We start from the raw sequence: 23,928 nt of genomic DNA on the forward strand, positions 1-23,928 counted from the left end.
CCACTACTGCTCAGCACAGGAGTTTTGACCTGCTCCATTTCCAACCTGGGCTGGTCACCCCCTCCTTAGGCAACCTGTTGATCTCCTGATTCCAAGAGGTCAACATATTGATGCTGAACTTAATGTAGACACCCCCAACTGGCATAGTGCACTACAGCCCAGAACTCCTGGGCTCAAGCCATCCTCCTGCCTTAGCTTCCCAAGTACCTAGACTACAGACACACACCACAGGAACCTCTTAGTGCTTGTCTAATTTATACCCCTCAGTTAAATAAACAATAAGAAATTAAATGACAAATTCAAGGGCAAACACAGATTTACCTTCAGAGATTACTGGCAGATTATGTAGGCTACTGTGATTTCACTAGAGAAAAATAACTCCCTAAAATAGTTTTTATTTTAAATTTTAAATATATATATACACACACACACACACATATATATATATATATATATATTTTTTTTTTTTTTTGAGATGGAGTTTCGCTCTTGCTGCACAGGCTGGAGTGCAATGGCGCAGTCTCAGCTCACTACAACCCCCGCCTCCCGGGTTCAAGCGATTCTCCTGCCTCAGACTCCCAAGTAGCTGGGATTACAGGCATGTGCCACCACACCCGGCTAATTTTGTATTTTTAAGAGAGATGGAGTTTCTCCATGTTTGGTCAGGCTGGTCTTGTATGCCCAACTTCAAGTGATCCGCCCACCTTGGCCTCCCAAAGTGCTGGGATTATAGGACTGAGCCACCGCGCCTGGCCTAAATTACAATTATTTTAAAAGTATTTCAGTATAAGAAGGAAGTCTAGGATTATTTTAACCTGAGTATTTTATGGGATTTAGGCTTAATCCAGGTCATTTAGAAGTAGTCCTGTGTTATTTAATGATCTAAAACAGAACTTTATGCTTTCATTATTTGGATTAAATAAACTTCTATTATTTTTTCTTATCCTGAAGCAACAATCTAGAGAAAAAAGCAGATGCCTTTACCAAGTTTCATGTTAAAAAATTTACTTGCCAGCCAGATGAGGTGGCTCACGCCTGTAATCCCAGCACTTTGGGAGCCTAAGGCAGGTGGGTCACCTGAGGTTGGGAGTTCGAGACCAGCCTGACGAACATGGAGAAACCCCGTCTCTACTAAAAATACAAAATTAGCCAGGCATGGTGGTGCATGCCTGTAATCCCAGCTACTCGGGAGGCTGAGGCTGGAGAATCACTTGAACCCAGGAGGCAGAGGCTGTGGTGAGCCGAGATTGCGCCATTGCACTCCAGCCTGGGGAACAACAACGAAACTCTGTCTCAAAAAAAAAAAAAAAAATTTACTTGCCAAAATAAGTACCAGGAAGTTTTCATGTCTTCTAAAATTTGCCTTTGTTTCAATGTAATAATTACTCATGTGTTATTATTATAAGTAATATTATTAGCCGTCTTCTAAATGAAGTAGTACAGTATAGTGCAAAAACCATAGAATGGTCAGAAAAGCTGTTTTCTAATCCTGGCGCTACCACTTACTGGCTTGAAAGACAGCAAGTTCTGTGATTCCTCTGAGCCTGTTTCCCAGTCTATAAATTTGGGATAGTACTCCTTAATCCTTAATCTTATTGTGAGGCCTTGCTGAAATTATGCTCATTGAAAACAAACACTTAAGCTTGGCATTTAGTAGACACTCCTCAAAAGTTGTAGTAGTTATCACTGCTAGAATCTGCTACCATAGATTAATTTATAAGTTTTTAAAAACTCTTTATTCTGCTGATAAGGAAAAGTGTATACTTAAATATGTTTTGGCAGTTTATAATGGATCACTTTCTAGATTTCTTTTGGATTCTCCATTAATCTGAACTAAAAATCAGATAAATTTCTATAAAATTTGTTTTGCCACACCTGATGGAATCATGGTCAAGTCACTTTACCTCTCTGGCCTGTTTCCTGCTGGCAAGGGGAGTTGTGACATGTGAATGTTAAAGCCCCTTTCAGTTCAAGAATTCAGTGATTATTTTTGGAATATTATTATTGTAATGATTCATTCTAGAAGTCCAACTTTCTTTCAATTGTTTATTGTCTTTTTTATGCAATGCTAGTATATATGTATATTATAGGCAATATATACATAGACATATATATATATATATATAGGTAGGTGTTTTCTGAACCTAGTCTATGATGATAATCATCAGGAGTGCTCATTCAAATGAGTTAAAAATCTCCTCTACAGATTCAGTAGGTCTGGAGAAGGCCCCAGGAATTTATAGTTTGGGGCCATGATTATTATTATCACCAAGTTTAAAATTGCTGTATTATTTTACTCTGTTTTAGCTAAAAATTAATTTTGACTTTATCATTTTGGCAGGGAGAGGGAGAAGAAGAGCCTATATCTTGAGATGCTGAGGTCCAGTCTCTGGACATTTATTTCATGCAACAAATATTTATTGTACATTTACTATGCCAGATAATAAAGGAATTTACTACCTAGATGGATAATTTTTTTAAAAAATCTCACGAGATAATGAGTAATAGATGTATAAAGAAAGGACTGAAGAGCAGAGACAAGGAAATGATCAGTTCTGCCTATAGGGGTGGAGGAGAGGTATCTCAAGAGGTTTAAGAGGAAGTAACACTTAGGGTGAACTTTGAAAGATAAATAGGCATTTCACCAGCAGAAAATATGGAGAAAGGGAAATGATGTTAACAAGAAAGTATAAGAATGCCAGATATGGCCGGGCGCCGTGGCTCATGCCCGTAATCCCAGCACTTTGGGAGGCAGAGGTGGGCAGATCACAAGGTCAGGAGATTGAGACCATCCTAGCCAACATGGTGAAACCCCGTCTCTACTAAAAATACAAAATTAGCTGGACATGGTGGCGGGTGCCTGTAATCCCAGCTACTCAGGAGTCTGAGGCAGGAGAATCACTTGAACCCGGGAGGTGGAAGTTGCAGTGAGCCAAGATTGCACCAGAAATCCTGTCTGTAAATAAATACACCAGATAGAAATCTGTCTCTAGACAAAAGAATGAAGAAAACTGGGAATAATAACTATAAAGGACTTTTTCCTCCACATTACAAAAATGTATTTGAAATAATTGACTGAAGTGACAATAATATATTGGGGGTTAATAACATATATGAAAGCAAAATGTCTGACAATAGTACAAAAGCTGAGTGAGGAGAAACGGAGATGTATAGTTGTAAGATTCTTAGACTATATGCAAAGTGGTACCATATTACATGAAGGCAGATTATAAGTTAAATTTTAAAAATATCAGCACAGATACACATATACACAAAAATTGAAAAGTCATAAGATTTGACAATTCAGATGAGTAAATTTGGGAGCTAAGAATTGCATCTCTCCTGTACCTCAAAAATAATTTCTCACATAGATGATCTATTGTAAGCCTAAAAATGAAGGTTGATTGTGTGAAGCATATGCAAATAATATTACTTTGAAATAGTAAAACCTAGGTTTTGGGTTATTTGTTTGGGGGTTTTTTGTTTGTTTGTATTTTGTTTGTTTTTGAGATGGAGTCAGGCTCTGTCGCCCAGGCTGCAGTGCAGTGGTTCCATCTTGGCTCACTGCAACCTCTGTCTCCCGGATTCAAGCAATTCTCCTGCCTCAGGTTCCTGAGTAGCTGGGATATGGGCATGCATCACCACGCCCAGCGAATTTTTGTATTTTTAGTAGAGATGGGGTTTCACCAGGTTGGCCAGGCTGGTCTCGAACTCCTGACCTCAGGTGATCCACTCGCCTTTGCCTCCCAAAGTGCTGAGACTACAGGCGTGAGCCACCACACCCAGCTGTTTTTGTTTTTTTGTTGTTTGTTTGTTTTTTGTTTTAACGCATAACTTGCTTTGGACAGAATTAAGTGTAACTCCTGTAAGGAACAAGAGAACAATATAAGCCTATACTTAGACATCCGTTACACTGAAAGATTTCTAAACAATTTTTCTACCCTAATTTATGCTAGGCTTTGTTGTTTTAAGATGGCAAAGTGTATAAACGGTGCCAGTCCCTGCTCAGGCAAAATTGTGAAGTAGAAGAAATGTGTTGTCCATTCCCTCTCCACTCCTCTTTGTATTGGTTATCAACCTCATACCCAGCCCTTGCAGCTCACTCATGACCTCTCAGCTGTTAATTTTTTTTTCTGATACTCTATTCCCAGAAAAATGTACCCATCCTGGTAAGCTGTACTTTCCTTTCTATTGTGATAAATATTAACAATGACATAACCTCATGGAGAACTGCAGTTTGCTCCATCAGTACCATGCTCCAAACAACTGGGAAGGGTAAGAGAAAAAGGGCAAATGATGTACTTTTCCTCTGTGTGATATTGTGACAGTTTTCTAGCATGTTTCTTATATAATAGTGACTGATAAAAAAGCCTTGATACCAGTAAGCAGTAGCAAATGTACTATTAATATATTTCCTTTATAATAATTCTTCATGTGTACATTTCAAAAAAAATATATTCTGTCAATTGTTTCTCAGAGCAATCCCAGGAATTTTCAGGTTTAGAAACCAAATCACAGAAAGTTGAAATGACAAAGGTAATCAAGTAAAGCCTGAACTAGAACCTAGGTCTGCTGAATCCTTGTTAATTGCATTCTCAAAAGCACAAGGAAAAATATTGGAATTGAGTGACAAAGTGGTTGTCTGCATGTTTGGGACTGCTGGCAAGAACTCATCTAGACTTTTTATAGCTTGATTAGAATTCATTACTATATGATCTTTGATGGAAATGTTAGAATTGTTCACAAGGGAAAGTCTAAGAGTTCTGTCCATGAGCAACCTCAGACAACTGCCGGTGCTGCTAAACTTAACTCTGAGAATGGAATTCCACAGATTATCTGGTATTTTCTGTAGCCTGCCCAACTCAATAGACCCTTCATACCTCTCTGAATATAATCCTTTGACCTCATTCTCTTTTAGTTATTTGTTTTTTCTTTAAAGTATTATTCTTTTAGTGGCTTTTTTTAATCAGCTTTGATGCCTATGGCTACAAATTACAGAAAACCTAGAGTATTGTACAGGAAGGAAATGTCTTAGCTCTCTTAGCTCTTGTAAAACCCAGAGGTGACTCCAGAATGATCTCAGTTGAATACAGCTTCTTTTCTCCTAACTCTCTCTGCTCTGCTGTCCTTGATATGTTGGTTTCATCCTAGGCTGCTTTCCTCATGGTGGTGTTGTGGCTATAATAGTTCCTATGTACATGTCTGCACTTCACAGTGGCCGAGTTGTTTCCCAAAGCTGCCTTATAAGCATGAGGAAGCTTCCTTCCCAGAAGCCTTGAGAAAACCTCTTCCCATGTTTTATTAGACCAAATTATATCTCATGCCATTCCTGAACCAAGCCCTATGATTTAAGCAGTGCCATATCTGAATGGCTTAGGCTTGAGTTTCTGAACCAAAGGAAAGGAAGATCACCCTTAGACCCAATTCCACCCCTGCATCCTGGAGGTTGCTGCATATTTCCCTGAGACACATGGGCTGGGAGAAGGGGGTGCTGTGAAAAATTAGATTTCTCGTAGGGTAGGGGAAAGTAGAATGTATGGTGAGTAGGTAATGATTAATGTCTGCATCAATTGTCTTGTTTTTTCCTTATCTGGCTTTTAGAATTATGTAGAATAGTTAAAATAGTGTAAGTTTTGACATAAGACTAGCTTTCAGAGACCTCTTCTGGCACTTGGCCAGGTTCCTTAACTGCTCTTCTGTGCCTCAGTTTCCCCACAAGAATTTTATAATGATTAAAAATAATGTAGTCTGGCCAGGTATGGGAGTTTGCATCTGCAATCCCAGTACTTTGGTAGGCCAAGACAGGAGGATTGCTTAAGTTCAGGAGTTTGAGACCAGCCTGGGCAATATAGTGAAACCTTGTCTCTACAAAAAATTTAAAAATTACCGGGTGTGGTGGTGCATGCCTGTAGTCTTAGCTACTTTGGAGGCTGAGGTGGGAGAATCACTTGAGCTTGGGAAGTGGAGGTTGTATGCAGTGTGCTGAGATTGTGCCACTAAACTCCAGCCTGGGTGACAGAGCAAGACCCTGTCTCAAAATAATAATAATAGTAATAATAATAATAATAATGATGATGATGTAGGCAAGGAACTTAGCACATAGTATACATTTCAATAAGTAAATATAGCTGTTATTAATGGTTTTTTTTACTTTTGAAATTATAAACAATAAGTGAAAGTTCCTTTTTCTCCTGCTGAGGCCTGTGCTATCCCTAAATAGTTATTATTAAAATTAGTAGACAAGAAACTGTTCATTAGAGAATGTAGGTAGGATGCTTACTATAAAATTCTTTCAAGTTTTTGTGTGTTTGAAAATTTTCATGATGACATTGAAAAAAATAAGTTTACAAGAATGAAAGTGTTGCAATAAAAACCACTGTGGGTGACTCAAGAGAACTAGAAACCAAAATTCTTCTTAAGACAGCAGTAAGTTTAACCCAGTTCAGGTGAATTGCTGGAATGATGTTTTCCTCTTATGTCCCAAGCATTCCATTTCTTTATGAGGAAATACACAGTCTAAAATACTGGGCTTCCTGCATTGAAACTCCTTGGCCTTAACTTTTGTGTGGGCAGCCTACAGCACCAAAGTATAATGAAATATGTATGAGATCTCACTGAAAGAGCTCTGGAGTTAGCCACTGAGAAATAAGGGTGGGAGGGAAAGCTGTGCATAGAAGGAGAACCAGGAAAATGACCTTTATTGAGTTCCCATTATGTATGTGCCAAAGGCTCTGTGGTTATAAGGATAAATAAAATACTTTCCCAACCTCAAGAGAGCTCACATCTTAGATCAGAAGACACCCCTCTCAGTAAATAATTATGGCACATGATAAGAAGTGCCATGTGTCAGCTGGGTGCAGTGGCTCACGCCTGTAATCCCAGCACTTTGGGAGGCTGAGGCAGGTGGATCACCTGAGGTCAGGAGTTTGAGACCAGCCTGGCCAACCTAGTGAAACCCTGTCTCTACTAAAAGAAAAAATACAAAATTCGCCATGTGTGGTGATGTGCACCTGTAATCCCACTACTTGGGAGGCTCAGGCAGGAGATTCGCTTGAACCTGGGAGGCGGAGTTTGCAGTGAACTGAGAGTGTGCTGCTGCACTCCAGCCTGGGCAGCAAAAGCAAAACTCCATCTCAAAAAAAAAAAGTGCCATGTGTCTGAGAGCATACTGGAGAAAGAAAAACTAGAGGATCTTCATAAATCTTGCAGACTCCTTTAGTTAGGGTTAGGAAGAAGTTGTTAAAGATTGAGATTATTTCCCACAGAATTTTGTTGTTGGTTTAAGAACACAAGTCACTGTTCTGCTGCTAACTTACTAAGATTTAACAAGAAACTTAGACTCCACCTTTTGCGTTTGTCAGCAAAATCCCCCAGTCTCTCTGTGTATGGAGATATAATTGAGAAAGGTTACTTGCATTCCCTTCTCTTCTCCATAAATAAGGATGAAGGTCTATCAAGGTCAGACCAAAATTTTTACAAAGTAAATTGACAATAGTTAGGACAAGACCTTGATATTAATCCCCATTGCCCTCTCTTTTCCCTCCCCTGCTATATATAATCTTCTTGTCCCCAACAGGTTATCTGTTAAGAGTCTGCTCTGTTTTGACCCTAGCACTTTGGAATCAGCCCAGTTCACTTTTTTATAACGTAATATAGCCCACTCTTCACTGCTTAATTGCTTTATCATGCTAACTCCTATTACTTTACCAGGGCCTTTTTCCTCTTTCATTTTAGTGATTGTCTTGTTGCAGAATTCGCTGTAACGGAATCTGACTTATGTAAGATAAGTTATTTTTGTAACCTTTGTCTAGAAAGCTCTTAGAAAGGCATGGGCAGAAAGACTGAAGAAACCCCTAGAAAACTTATCAGAAGTTTTTTGCCAGTTTGAGATTCCTCAAAAGACTCTTATCTACATTCATTCCTTTTTTTGTTTGTTTTTTGTTTTGTTTCTTTCTTTTTTTTTTTTTTTGAGACAGAGTCTCGCTGTCACCCAGGTTGCAGTGCGGTAGCACCATCTCGACTCACTGCAACCTCCGCCTCCCAGGTTCAAGCGATTCTCCTGTCTCACGCTCCCGAGTAGCTGGGACTACAGGCACTCACCACCACACCGGGCTTTTTTGTATTTTTAGTAGAGACGGGGTTTCAACATGTTGGTCAGGCTGGTCTCAAACATTCATTCCATTTTGTAAGATGGTAGGATATATCAATGAATGAATGAGCAAAAACCATTAAAAAGTCTTGTGCAAATTTTTTGCAAGGCTAGAGACAAGATTAGTAGCTGCTAACATTGGTATAGCTCTTTACAATCCATGAAATTTTTTCACTTACATCATTTAATGTAATCTCACACCATCCCTGTAAAGTAGGCATTTTCTCCAGTTTATGTTGTCAGTGAGAGCTGCAGAGATTACGGTCCCATAACAGGGAAGTGGAAGAGCCAAGGTTTGGTCTCCAGGTCTTCTGACACTGATTACAGAGCTATTTTATTCTTGAATCTAGGGGACAAGAAGTTATGAGCATATTTATTTTTGGTAAGTGGAAAGCAAGCAGGAATTTTCCTTAATGCTTAATTAGTAGACTAGAATTTCCAACTACCCAGTGAGAGAAGTAGTATCCTGTAATGGATACAAGGTATTTTATATGAGATATGCAACACAATTTTACGTTGAATGCCTGAAAAACAAAAGGGCACAGATTCATTTTTAATCTACAAATAATTTTATGATGAGGAAAATTAACTGAAATTTTATTGCAAAGATTATGGCATTTCACTGTATGCAGTTAGCATGTTCAGAATGGAACGCCTGATTTTTCCCTTTCTCCAATCCTACCACATCCATAGTCTTTCTCATATTAGTCATTGACAACACCCTTTTCCAGTTGCTAAGGCCAAATATGAGTTTATACTCACCTCCTGTTTCTTTCTTAGACGTTGTATCTAATCTGTCAGGAGATCTTCTTGGCTCTAACTTCAAAATATATCCAGAATTTGACTTCTTATCACTACCTTCACTGTTGGTCTCTGTTCCAAGTTACCATCATCTCTCACCTAGATTACTAAGGTAGCCTCATAATTCATCTCCTTTTTGTACCCTATTCTCAACACAGCAGCCAGAGTGATCCGTTTAAAACCTAAGTCAAGTGATTCTCTTGTCCCCTTAAAAGCTTTCTTCAGGGAGTCCTGCTTCTTTTAGAGAAAAGCCAGTCTTGACAATGATAGCTTTCAAGGCCCTATGAGATCTAACCCCTCCATCACTCTCTGACCTCCTCTTCTACTATATTGTCCATCACACTGACCTCCTTGCTGTTCCTTGAGCATGTCTTTTGTGATTCCTGCCACCAGACCTTTGCAAAGGTGCTTTCCCAGCAGCTTGAGTCTTTACTCAATGTCTCCTCCTTGATGAGGCCTACCATGACTTCCCTATTTAAAACTGCAGTCTTCCCGTAGAACCCTTCCTGATCTCCTTTACTCTGCTCTTGTCTTTCTCATACCATGTATAATCTACTAACATACTGCATATTATTTACTTATTTGTGTCATTTCCTTACCTCCTCGTAATATAGGCTCCACAAGGAGAGTTTTTTGTTGTTGTTTTTTGTTTTTACTGGTATATACCCAGTGCCTTAAATTACTGGGCACATAGTAGGGGCTCACTACTAATTTGTTAAATAAGTAAATGATGGATATAATTAATGAATCACCTCTAAGCAAAGAAGTTACAGTTTTATTGAGGAGGTAATATTGTGCTGGTTCTGGCAGCAGTTGACCAATACAAACCCTTATGTGGTAAAACTACAGATAGAGATGGTAGAAGTGGAAGATAATTGAAGCCACTGGAAAGGGTATATTCAATCACTTCTTGGCCTTTTGGCTGAGATCAAGTGTAGGGAAAATGAAAGTTTCACTGGCTTTAGTAGGTTAGTTTGCCAGCATTGCTTATATACTTTCCCTCAGCTTTTTGAAAATCAGATACTCTCTACATGCAGAGATAATGGTACTCATTTATCATCATAAGAACATGCACTTGTTCTTTTGCAATAGTAATGTGAAAGGGGCTCACATTTGCAAGGTTGTCAGTTAGAGTTAAAGGTAAAGGCTATGTCTATGAAACATATATATATATATATATATATATATATTTTTTTTTTTTTTTTTTTTTTTTTTTTTGCTGTGTGAACCCAATTTAACTGACCCAATAGCAAATGAACTAACTTGCCTAGATAATTCATTATGTGGGTAGATGGGATACAGAGGTTGGAAAATGTCATTGGTGGATTATGTATGTCAGTTGGTGGCCAGTATAGGTTTGATTTTTTCTGATGCTCTGGCCAGCCCAGTTCTTTTGGTTTAAAGTACTATTTTTTCTTTTAATGTAGTAAGAACATTTTTCTGTATAAAATAGTCCATTCCTTGGAATGGAAACGGCTTTAGATCTTTGTAACTTAGGTAGTTTTTAGCACTGGATTGTTTAGTTTGTAAAAATATTTGATTTAGACTGAGCTTGTGGCCTGATGATGTTTAGAAGAGTGCCAAAGTGTAACTCATAGAAGATGCCAGTAAAAACCATAGTTGGAAGAGGTGAATAATGGTTGCGTCATTTTCCTGGTAGGTGTAGCCGGGCCTAAAAATCCATTGCTGCTATTTGTAAAATGTGTTCCTAAGGATAAAGTCAGCTGCTATTCTGTGAACTACATTATCAAAATAAAATATATGCCAGTGCCTTGAGTCACTGTCCCACTGTCTTTACAGTGTTAAGGAAGCTTTATTTCATCATTGTGTTTTATTGCAGTAATATTTCCCCCCACTTTTAAGGAACATTTTTGTTCCAGTGAAAACCTTGAACATGCCAGGTTTTTCATTGTGATTTAACTTTGATGTCAAGCAGATTCGTGTTAACAAACAAGTTCTTGAAAGTATTTTAAAATTTCATTCAGTTTCTAAAATATCCCCTTTTAAATAAAGTCAAAGACCACTATGGCATGAAAAAAAATAAGCACCTTTGACCAAAATAAAATGAAGTTTTTGAATAACATGCAGTAATCAGGTCAACACAACCGATCAGATTTCCAAATTAATAAAGCATGTGCAAAAGACTTTAGGATTAAAACAAAGTATCTTAAAATATGTTTAATTCTCTTTGATTAGTGAAGGGCACTTCTAGAAATATTGGGTATACAATTCTCTGATGCCTGTTGTGAGTGAAGTACACTCCAATAACTGACAAAATGTATTTGTTTGTTTGCAGTATGCCTTCAACTATGTTAGGAAGAGAAGTGCTGAAGATAGATGGACTCACAGAACTATCTCCAGCTCCTTGGAGAGTATGGGCCTAGGGCAGACTGTGAAACAGACAGACAGAATGGAAAGTGAATTATTGGCATCTGATAGATTGAGTACACTGATTGGGGATGGGAGGCAGGTGGCAAATAGGTAGAGTATAATCCCTATTTTTTGTGAAGCCCTTAGAACTGGACCCCTTCTTTCAAGGGAAGGGAAATACCTCTACCTTCAAAGGGATGGCATTGTACTGGGGCATACCATCTACATTGTGGAAAAGTGTATGCAGAAGCACAGTTGGAGAATAGAATACAGGGTTCTAACCCCAAGGGAAAGTTGGTAACCTGTGGGTACAGGCTGCTTTATCCACAGCAGTTCTTCAACCTCAGCCATAGTTTGCACTTGTTTATAAAAGAATAAAAAGTACAGAGAGTGAGACAAGTGAAAACTAATCCTTTTACTTTTTTGTTGGTTAATGAGCATGCTCAAAATCCTCTTTCTTTTCTACCATTCTGACTGCAAGTGTCTCTTTGAACTGATATTTGTGTTGTCCTTGTCCTAATTTTGCTTTTTTTTTTTCCCCTTCCTGAGATGGAGTTTCGCTCTTGTTGCCCAGGCTGGAGTGCAATGGCACAATCTCAGCTCACCACAACGTCCATCTCCCGGGTTCAAGTGATTCTCCTGCCTCAGCCTCCCGAGTAGCTGGGATTACAAGCATGCGCCACCACGCCCAGCTAATTTTTGTTTGTTTGTTTGTTTGTTTTTTAGTAGAGACGGAGTTTCTCCATGTTGGTCAGGCTGGTCTCGAACTCCCAACCTCAGGTGATCCACGCACCTCGGCCTCACAAAGTGCTGGGATTAAAGCCTGAGAACATACAAACAGAAAAGGCTGGGAGGAAGTTAGATATAACATGCAGGAGGTCCACAGTTTTAGACCAGAGCTTCTGCTAGGGTAACTATGTATATTATCATCTAAACAGGAAAATTTTTAGAATAAAATAAATTATTACTAAGTAAGTCAAGACAATACTCATGAAATAGGATTGTTTCAGGCCATCCAAGACATGTGGTCATTTATTTAAAAGTGGGATGGGTGGGAAACTGCTATTTACTTAACCTCAAACTCTTCACTTTCCCAAAGGCCTTTGTAAAATATCAAAGGGGGATAGAAAAGCAGTGGAGAAAATTTAAAAAATTTGGTCCTTCAAAAAGATCAGCAACCCAGCACTTTGGGAGGCTGAGGTGGGAGGGTTACATGAGTCCAGGAGTTCAGGACCAGCCTGGGTAACATAGTGAGAAGCTGTTTCTTATATGTTAATAATAATAATAATAAACAATAGACCAGGCACAATGGCTCACACCTGTAATCCTAACACTTTGGGAAGCTGAGGCAGGCGATCACTTAAACCTAAAAGTTCAAGACCAGCCTGGACAACATAATGAAACCCTGTCTCTACAAAAAATTAGCCAAGTATAGTGGCACAGGCCTATAGTCCCAGCTACCTGGGAGGCTGAGGTGGCAGGATCACCTGAGCCCAGGAAGCCGAGGCTGCAGTGAGCTATGGTCACGCCACTGTACTCCAGCCTGGGCAATAAAATAAGTTCCTAAAAAAAAAACAAAACTGCAACATTGACAACTCTTAGCTAGTCTGATTATGAAAAAGAAGACGACAGTACTAAAATCTGGAAAGAAAGAGGTGACAGTAATACTGACTTTACAGAAATAAACAGAATTAGAGGAAACCACATACCATATGCAAAAATTAACACAAAATGAATCAGGACCTAAATGTAAGAACTGAAATTATAAAACTCTTAGAAGAAAACATAGGAATAATTTTTTGTGATCTTAGATGAAATGAAAACATATGTCCAACACAGTAACTTGTACATGTGATAGCAACATTATTTATAGTAGCTAAAAGGCAGAAGCAACCTGTATCCATCAACTAATGAATAGATAAATAAAGTGTAGTGCACCATGCAGTAGAATATTACTTGACCATAAAAAAGAATGAGGTACATGTTATAACATGGATGAGCCCTGTAAACATTGTACAAAGAAGCTAGTCATTAAAGACTACATACTATATGGCTGCATTTATTTGAATTGTCTACAATAAGCAAGGCCATAGAGACAAAAAGTAGATTTCTGGTTACCTCAGGGTCACAGGAAGTGGGGGAAGTGGAGTAGTAGGGGAAGTGCCTGCTAATGGGTATGGGGTTTCTTTGGAGGGGGTGATAAAATGTTCTAAAATTGATTGTGGTGATGGTTGTATAACTCTAAATATACAAAAAGCACATTTATATATCCACTTTAAGTAGATGAATTATTATCTCAAAGCATATATTGAAAAATTATATCAAGGGTAACAAGTTTGCAAGGATGCAGAGAAAAAGGAACTCTTATGCATTGTTGGTGGGAATGTAAATGCGTCCAGCCATTGTGGAAAAGAGTATGGAAGTTCCTAAAGTAAACTAAAAATAGAACTATCATGTGATCCATTTCTGAGTATATACCCAAAGGAACTGAAATCAATATGCCAAAGAAATATCTGCACTTCCATGTTCATTGCTGCATTATTCACAATAGCTAGGAGTCAACCTAAGTGTTTATCAACAGATGAATGGATAAAGAAAATGTGGTATATGTCAACAATGGAATACTATTCAGCCTTAAAAAGAGGAGAAAATTCTGTCTTTTGTGATAACATGGATGAATCTCGAGGACATTGTGCTAAGTGAAATAAGTCAGGCACGGACAAATACTGCACGATCTCACATGTGAAATCTAAAAAAGTTGAACTCACAGAAGTAGAAAGTAGAATGATTGATTACCCCAGGCTAGAGGGTAGGGGAAAGGAGGGGATGGGGAGTTGTTGATCAAAGAGTACAGACTTTCAGATAGACAAGAGGCATAAGTTTTGAGAATCTATTGGATAACAGGGTGACTGTGGTCAATAATAATGTATTATATATTTCAAAATAACAGACTAAATTTCATATGTATCACCATAAAAAAATAATAGGTACTCCAGCCTGGGCAACAGAGCCAGACCCTGTCTCAAAAAAAAAAAAAGATAAATAAGCAAGATGATAAGATGGTGGATATGTTAATTAGCTTGATTTAATCATGCCACATTTTATTTTATTTATTTATTTATTTGAGGTGGAATCTCGCTCTGTCTCCCAGGCTAGAGTGCAGTGGTGCAATCTCAGCTCACTGCAACCTCCACCTCCCGAGTAGCTGAGATTACAGAGGCACACCACCACGCCCAGCTAATTTTTGTATTTTTGGTGGAGATGGGGTTTCACCATGTTGGCCAGGCTGGTCTTGAACTCCTGACCTCATGTGATCTGCCTGCCTTAGCCTCCCCAAGTACTGGGATTACAGGTGTGAGCCACTGTGCCCAACCTAATTATGCCACATTTTGTACAAATATCAAAACGTCACACTGTATAGTTATTTGTCAATCAAAAATAATACTAATTTAAAAATTACATCAAGGGGCAGTTGACCTGTAGCATGGGCTTTGTTGCCCTCAAATTACATGCACACATATGCATTATACAGTCATTCTGTGGCAACTTTGCTTTTATATGTTTTACAGATTGTGCATCCCCTCTCTCCTACGCACCCCTCAACCACTGTTCCATTAACCCATAAGATGTTCTTTGAAGAAAGTGTACTGTGGCAGAAAAGTAGTTTGAAAATCTCTGGAAACAATGAGATCCAGAACCTCCTCCAGCTCTAACAGGTCATGATTCTGATGCATTGAATTGAGAATATGAACTTGGCCTAGATTACTCCATTTTAACTCCGTGTCGATTAAAGGAAAGCTGTGAACAGTCAGTTTTTTCCCACATAGCTGCACACAGGTGTGACTTAGTAGAAACTGTGGAACTCAGCCAGGTCTTTAGCTCCCTAGTGCAGTGCTCTATCTCCAAGCCCTACTTCCTGTTCTTGAATTCAGTGATTTGCTAAAATAGAGACACCTGGTTCCAGCACCTTGCAAATGGATTTTTCCTTTCAGCATTTTAAAGTACATTAATGTATTGATGAAGAGCTTTCTCTGGAAAGCCATCTGTCAGAAATCTGCAGAAAAAAAAAAAAATCTCCCTAGCTCCCTTAGGTATTCATAATGGTATGTGTTGCTTCACTCCTCTACTCCTGCTTCCTGTTCCCTTTTCCTTATGTTTTCATTCATTTTAAAAAACAAATATTTATGAAGCATCTACTATGTGCCCAACACTACATATGTAGCAGTGGACAAGATTAATTAGTCCCTACAATTAAGGATATTGCCATCTAGTAAGGAAACATATGGACAACCACAACAACAAAAACTTTAAAGATTTTTGACTCATGGTTAAGAGCTATGAAAGAAATAAGGTTCCGAGACAAACTATGTAGGATGTGATTTTAAAATGAACTCCAGAGTTATATTGCCAGTGTTCAAATTCCAGTTTCACCATTTACTAGCTATGTGTTTTTTGTTTTTTTTTTAAGTGGGCAGACAGGATCTCGCTTTGTCACCTAGGCTGGAGTGCAGTGGCGTGATCGTGGTTCACTGCAGCCTCAGACTCCTAAGCTCAAGCTGTCCTCCCAAGTAGCTGGGATTACAAGCATGCATCTCCATGCCAGCTATTTTTTTTTTATTTTTTGTAGTGACGGAATCATGCTATGTTGTACAGGCTGATCTCAAACTCCTGGCTCAAGAAGTCCTCCCATCTCAGCCTCCCAAAGGTCTGGTATTATAGGCATGAGCCACTATGCCCAGCCTAGCTATATGATTTTGAGCAAGTTGCTTAAATTCTCTGGGCCTCAATTTTTTTGCCTTAAAATGGGGATAATAATGGAAACTTCTTTATTAGAGTTGTTCTGAGGATTAAATGAGTTGATGTATGTGGTGCACATAGAAAAGTTCCTGGCACATACTATGCATCCGATAAGTGTTATCTATATGTTGGCATTGTTGCTTCAAAGAATATCAGGGAATCAACTAATTAGGTTAGCATTGTTATCATCTTAATCACCATCATCACTGCCATCTACAGATACTTACCTTACCACATTTATGTGCATTGTGCCCAAGATTTACAGAAGTGGATATAACATGCTCTTGGACTCAAGAAGCTTACAATATAGAGTGTAAGGATTTAAAGAAAATTGCAGTATATATACTAAGTGCTAGATAAGTGATAGAGACAGTTTGTTCTACAGCATTGTAGGGAAGAAAGCAGTTACAGTGGGCTCATAAAGAGAAGGCTTCTCAGAGGAAAATGGACTCTTATGAGGGAGGGCATTCTAGGCTGGAAGAACAGCACAAGTGAGGATTTGGACGTAGGAAGGTGAATGTGAAGTTCCAGAATGGAGACTTTGAATAGAGGAGCAGTGAGGTGTGGGTTAAAGAGGAGGCCCCAGCATACTGGTTAAAATTATTTAGTAAACAGTAATCTGCCTTGTCCAGATTCTGAGGTGGAGTAATCAAATAAGATTTCTCTAATTCACCTGAAGCCTACTACTTTATATATTGCCTTATTTCAGATTCCCATAATTGTCATCTAGTTGATTGCTTTCCAACTGGTGTTGCTACCTGCAGTCTCTAGTCCCCTACTCCCCTCTGCACATTTTTATCGCATTAATTTTTCTCAAACATCCTTTTGTCACTGACTTGCTTGAAAAGTTCTTAGAGTTCTCCATTGTGCATAGCAGTGTTTCTGAAACATTAACGTGCATAAGAATTACTGGGAGTTCATTGTAGGTGCAGATCACTAAGTCCCACCTTCAGGTCACATGCTTATGACATGGTGCCTGAGAATCTCTATTTAAACAAGTGCCCTAAATGATTCTGATTCAGGTGCTCAAGAGGCACTGTTTTGAAGACAGGCCTAAAATGAGAAATGCAATTCTCTTAACCTGCCACCCAGAGTCTTGCTTTATCCTGCCTTTTCAACCACATCTTCTGTTGTTCTGATTAATAAACCTTTTATTTGAGCCAAATGGGACATTTTCTTTTCCATACACTTACCTTTTCCTTACAGCTATGCTCTTTTTTCATCTTTTGTGTCTTTTTTATGTGTTTCCCTCAGCCTCATTGTCTCTACTGCCATTTCAACAAGTCCAAATCCTGGCTTCTTTCTGTCCTGGTTTAGGTATGTCCAGAAGGCATCTTTAGTAAATGAGTACATCTCTAACCTAGAAGGTAGGCTCCAATTTTAACTCATCCTTTTATCTACTCCCCTACGCAGGAATCTAATGAGCACCTTGCAAATGATTCCCTTCATTTGTCCCTCCCTCCTTCCCTCCTTCTTTCCTTCCTTCCGTAAAGATTTATTGAGCACCTACTGCTTACCAATGAACTGTTCTAGGTGCTAGGTGATAATGTAGGGGGAAAAAAATACTCTCAAATTCTGTTTTCATGGACCTTACATTCTCATTGGACAACTGTTTATAAGTAAATATTGAAAGTGTTTTGAGAAGAGTAATCTGGCAGTGCTATATGGGATATATTAGGAATGGGAGAGACCTGTGAAAGAAATTAACTAAGGAGCTCTTGCATGTGGCCTTTAGATAGTGGAAAAGGTCAGTGAGAAAGTAAAAAGGAAACAGCAAGAGTAATTAGTGAAATGAAGGAATGACCAATAGTATTTGATGGGGGCCACGAAAGTATATTTAATAGTTGAGCTTTTGAGAAGAAAAAAATAAAAAGTAAGATGGATAGGTGATATTTTTGGTAAAAGACATTAAAAATGTTATGATGCATTAGATATGTTGTTTGTGATGTTGATAATGGGGCATCCAAATGCTTAGTAGCAATTAGAAATACAGAGGTATTATAAGAGGCCAGGCCACTCTTCTTTTCCCCTTCTCCAATTTGTCTCAAAAATCTTCTGTCTGTCTTGTTGTTCCAGGTCCAAAATTTCTTCCCAAGAATTTGTGTCTCATTCAATTGGTTTTTCTGGGAATCATGGTATGACTGCATGTCTTAGCCCCATTTCTCTGATTGCCAAATGTTTGTCTATAATGAGGACTATGTCCAACCCTAGAACATTGTCTCTAATCATAGCCTTCCTTTGAATGGTTCTCGGCTGATTAATGGTTTGGCTTGTGGGAGGAACTAGGAAGACAACATAATTGAACTAGAGATTCCTTTAAAATTGGGTACAGTCGTGAGTGTCATGCCCGTATGGGAATATCACTGTGGTCATTTATGACTCTTAGCAAAACAGGCAAAGTTTGGAAAAGCAAATTGTAAAAGCTTTGGCATAACACATAGACAGGTTGGAAAGCTGCTTGTAATCATCTGGAAAATCATTTTTTTCCATTCTTGCAGTTGCTCTGACTAAAAAAACCTCAAAATCCTTCCTGACTCCTGTCTTTCTCTCATAATACTAAACATCCAGTCTATCAGCAAATATGGTGTGTGTGTGGGTGTGTGTTTTATATATACATATATGTATTTTATTGGCTGGCGTCCCCCTAGAATGTAAACTTCATGAAGATAAAAGCTTTGTTTTTTCTATATCCCTAGCTAGTGCCTAGAACATAGTAGATGCTCAATAGCAATTTGATGAATGAATGAGTAATGTGAAATTAAATTTTATTTCACATTTTGCTAATTAGTTTTGACATTAGCTCTATCTTCAAGAAGCTTGGGAAATATTTTATCCCAATAAATTATTCTAGCTAAAGCCCAGCAGCCCAGCAGCACAATATTATTTGGTAATATTATTAACCAAATGATATTATCCTAATGTAAGAAAAAGTAGAAACTTTATTTCTTGACTAGAGAAATGTCAGAAAGTTTTAAAGTCTAAGAACACTCTTTAATGGTGCTAATTTGGTAATACCATTGTGAATGTGATATTCTAAAATTTAGCCTTAAAAGACATCCTAATAAGATCAGCTGGTAATCATACACCAGGTATGATTAAAATTTACTTTTACTTTTTTAACTCATAGTTTTTAAAGAAAGTTTTCTTAGGAGTTTGCAGACTGGATTACTACTTTAATGTTTGAAAAGATGATGCTTGATATTTGAGAGGAAGAATGTCTTCTTTCTAACCTTTAAACTTTATTCAAGCAGTTCCATATGACCAAAAATATCCAAGCTTAATGTATAGATTAGATTACCTTCATTAATGTACAGAAAGTTGCTTCCTTAGAACAGCAAGAATGACTTGTGACATATCAGCATATTAAAATTTACTGGTGCTATGGGGCTAGCTGACCAGAGATATTGTTAGGAATTTTTACCTGATTTAGAGAATACTTTGAATTTCCAAGGATTGAAGGGAGAGGTTATGATCAAAGCATTTGTGTGGAAGGTCATTTTGGTGTAGTGATTATTTTTATGGAGTAGCAGAGAAGAACAAAGTATTTGTAATGGAAAAGAAGAATTGGCTGCAGGGCATAAACAAATATTTCTCTCTAACATCTTAGCCATTGCATTTCAAGTCTGTTGCATCATTACTTTTTAAGGTATTGATAACATATGACAGAGAGAGAGAATCAATATATGGCTTTAGTTCAGTTTGAATATGATCTATACGAAGTAAAGGGTGGCTAATACAAGTTTGCGAATGACCTTCCATTCTGTTGGGTCTTGGTGGATTTCCATAAAATTAGTTAGGTAGTAGAGAATATTGAGACTTGGGTTTACTTTGAAGAGAATCTAGCATTAATTACACCAGGTTTTTTAAATTAAATAGAATAAGTAGTAATGAAAATCAAGTCAAATATTTCTGTCTGGCAATGAAAACCAGCTACTGGATGAAGTTAATTGCTTGGCCATTTTCATCACTTTTTCAACTTGTACTGAATATTGGGGGTAAATTAGTTTTAAAAGCATGTCTTTTTCTTGCTTCATTTCCATAAGTCCTGCATAATTTCTTTAAAGGGATATGTATGATTTAGGGGATAAAGTAATCAAATAAGGATTTATATGTATTTTATCAATAGAAATTTCTCCAAGTTCAACTATAGTTTTCTTATCAAAAAATTACATTCATATTTGCAAGACAGAGGCCCACTGGAATAGTTAATAAGTACAATCTACTTCTATATTGCTGCAGAAACTAAATGCAAACTTTTCTGTGACTTTCGTATAGGCTCGGTAAACTTTCATCTGCTTCAGGGTCAGGGCTGATTGAATCTTAAAGCAAGTTTATGAGAGTGGCTGATGTGATACAGTTGTTTCTGGTAAAATCAGACTAGCTCCAAGGAGCAAATCTAAGTCAGTCTCTGAGTCAAATTCTATGAAAAACAGACTCCAACTCAGACACAATTGTAAACCGTAATATAATGAGGACTTGCAACTGATTTAATCCTATTGAAAATCTTTAAGCAGCTATGGGGCAAAATGGTTTCCACATTGACATCAGTGGAATGAACCTTGGATTTCATCAGTCTGAAGAGTAAGTTACCCTGTACACACAGTAGCCACTTTGTAAGAATTAACATCATGGCCATTTCAAAGCAGGTTGTTGTTTCTTATGTAGAGGCATCTGTTTTGATTAAGGTCGAAGTTGCCGGAATGTGTCAGGTGTGTGTGTGTGTGTGTGTATGTGTGTGTGTGTGTGTGTGTGAGTTTTAACTGAATTCATTACAAAAAGCAAACAAGTCAAACTTAAACTCAGAGCCTAGTATAAATCAATTAGATACAGTCTCCTTGAACAAAAATGACCAACCTATTCCTATTCACTATATATGTGAGCAACATAGAGAAAGAAAGGAACAGAGAATGAGAACTGTTTTTGAGTTAAACTATATGCAAAGTTTTGCCTGGAACTAATTTTTTTTTTCATGAACTTAGAAGCCCCTGAAAATAAGCTTATGCTGTGAAATCATATATGTATAAAGGGACAAACAGACACAAAAGTCTACAGGTCAACACTGCAGATAAAATCTCAATAGGAAGGTTTTGAACTTACCTATGTGCCCATGTTGGTAGGTGGATACATATACTTTTCTTTTTAGTTAATCATATTGAAATAGGCACTGATAATGATCTAAGTGTTATAGTCAGTTTAGCACTAGTCTTAGTTCCTTTTCATAATTTACAACTTAAATTAAAACAATAGACCAAACACAGACTGCAGTAAAACACAACCTTGACTGAACTATCTGCATGCTGCTTTTATTGCAGTTAGCACTTAGCAGGCAGTAGTGGCCTCATACTGTTACTTCAAAGAGCCGGAAAAGTAACTTCATGAAAGGGAAAACTTGAAACTATAGTACTCTTTATCATTCTGTCTGTTAAGCAGTGATGGGTATCATTAGTTCTGCTCTTTTGCATAATTACTGCAGTATTGTGAAAAACTTTTTTGCCATTCAACTGGGAACAATTATATTATTTGAGATCTTGTATAGCATTTAGTTTTAGAGAAATAAAAGATAAAAAGCCCTTGTTTTCTAGCTCTGGGTATCTGTAGTAAGCTAGTGCATACAGTGCTTGTTCAAGTTTGTTTGTTTTTTCATTAAAAATAACATTAATTGGTGACACTAAAGGAGACATTTCATATTGAAGTCAATTCTTTTTGATGTGTTTTTGTTTAATGTGCTTGCTAAGATAAATTTCATCTAGCACATCACTGAGTTGAGATGGTAATTCGTTAATAAAATGATAAAGGTTTATGAACCATAATATGGACATCACTGAAATTTTGAGACTTAAAAATATATTCTTATTGTTGTCTAGATTAAATTAATACAATTTTCTATTTATATAAAGCTTCCAGTGTAGATTATCTCTGTGTTAAAAGTATGCGACAGCCTCTCCCAACCACTCCACCCTACCTCATCCCACAAACTTCTAAAGCATAGAGCTAGAAGTATGTTTGCAAATGTTTACACAATGAGGTGCATAACTTTTTCAAGTTTGTAAAAATTCTCCTTTGTAATCTCAGTATGTGAAACCATTAAAATACTATAACTTTTTTTACTGTATTTGTTAGATAAGATGTTAACTTTTTGGAAAATACTACTACATTATAGCAAGGGCAGTAAAATTAGGACAAAGATCACAGTTATAGATTGTCACTTTGATTCTGTGGTTTTACATTTTTTATAATTTATAAGATATGAAATATAATCTCATAATTGGCAAAATATATTTTGATCAAGGAAAAAGTATGACTGTTGCCAGTTGGAAATATTACTTCAGCATGGCTATTATATAACCATAATTATGATAGGAAGTTAGACGAAATTTTGGATATGCATATGTTTGGTATACAGTAAGTTTTCTTACAAAGACAAAAAGATTAAAAGACATAATTTTAATTAAAATCCTGGAATAGATGCTGAATTTCCTTTTCTTGTCAGCCATCAAAACAAAAATTGTGTTTGTTTTGGTCCTTAATAATTCTCAAAAGGTTGGTTTCCACAGGTTTTTCTTTAAAATTTTAAGCATCCATTTCTTTGCAACATTTTTATTAATGAGCTGACATTTGAATATGTTCATAAAAATGTTGATATGGCTGAACAAGAAGTTTCAATCAGGCTTCCCCAAAATGCTACTGGAGAACATCTAATTAATGTAACCCGAAATTAGTTTAATGCATTCGTTGGTATTGTTGCATTATTCAAATGTGGTTTTATTTGCCACTCCTGAGACACTATGGCTCTTAACCAAACCCCAGAGTGAGCTAGTAAACTTACCTATCTTAATACATTGAAAAGAGGAATTAGCTACAGTTCGTTAGCTACCGGTACAACTTTCAGCACCTTCTCCATGGTGGCTAGTATCTGTACCATATACAGCTGTGAAAGGATGGGAAAATGCGCTGAAATGGTCTAAGAAGTAAACTATCAACTTGACATGTTTTCCTAGCTATTGAAAACTGTCTCATATTGAAACCCGTTGATAGTGAAACTGTAGAATTCCACTGATTTAAGTACCATCTGGTTGTGCTCAAGGCTTTAAAGCTGTTATCTCTGCATAAAATTTCAGAGTCCTATACTTTTTTCTTCACCAAACTATCCATTTTTAAGCCACAAATATTTTTCCAGCTCTCTCAGATTTTATCTAAAAGTATATTTTAACAGCATTTAAATAGTTCTTAAACAATAACAATTTATCTTGATAGATGGCATGCTGTATTTTTTCATTTTATTTTAATTAGCCATTGTGGAACTAAATTCCCTTTTGTTTTAGTCTTTTGAATATTGTTTAATTATCATTATCATGCCAGATATCTTAAAGGTTATTTCACCAATACAGTTCCATTTAACATAACCCATATGGAATCAATATCCCAGTTTCCTAAAGTGAATGCTTGGAAAATCTTACATTCATATGTTAAGAGTACACATCCTTTCCTCATTAGTTGGAAAGTACAGGGATTTTGGCACAGGTTCTGTGTGGAAGCATTGTGCAGCTTTTATATGGATTTTGTTTTTAGCCTTTGATGACACTGTTTAGAATAGGAAGTATCTAATAAGTAAAGCATTTTGTCTCAAGTGCTGCCAGTGTGTTTAATATATGCCTGGAGGTCTGAAACATTATCTTCTTCAATACAGTAATATGCATTTAATTCTCTGAAAGCAGAAGGTCGAACTTTTGAAAGGGACACAAAGTACATTTTCAAACAGAATAATTCAAAACATATGGAACAGAGGACCGAAGTAATGTACAGTTGGTTTT

General features: G+C 37.3%; 1 protein-coding gene across 16 annotated transcripts in view; it reads left to right on the forward strand.

Annotated features, from left to right (window-relative positions):
• The window catches only part of VPS13B (vacuolar protein sorting 13 homolog B), a 916,166-nt gene that overhangs the window by 639,745 nt on the left and 252,493 nt on the right, over window positions 1–23,928 (forward strand). Inside the window, exon 35 of one of the 16 annotated variants that reach the window (XM_054519212.2) lies at window positions 14,890–22,544. The exons of the other annotated variants lie outside the window; for them this stretch is intronic. Within the exon in view, the coding sequence (XP_054375187.2) occupies window positions 14,890–15,033 (144 nt within the window). The 3' untranslated portion in view covers window positions 15,034–22,544. Of the gene's footprint in view, window positions 1–14,889; window positions 22,545–23,928 lie in introns of those variants that run through there. 16 annotated transcript variants of the gene reach the window in all.

This window comes from Pongo abelii, chromosome 7 (assembly GCF_028885655.2).
Source record: "Pongo abelii isolate AG06213 chromosome 7, NHGRI_mPonAbe1-v2.0_pri, whole genome shotgun sequence".
Lineage (NCBI taxonomy): Eukaryota > Metazoa > Chordata > Mammalia > Primates > Hominidae > Pongo > Pongo abelii.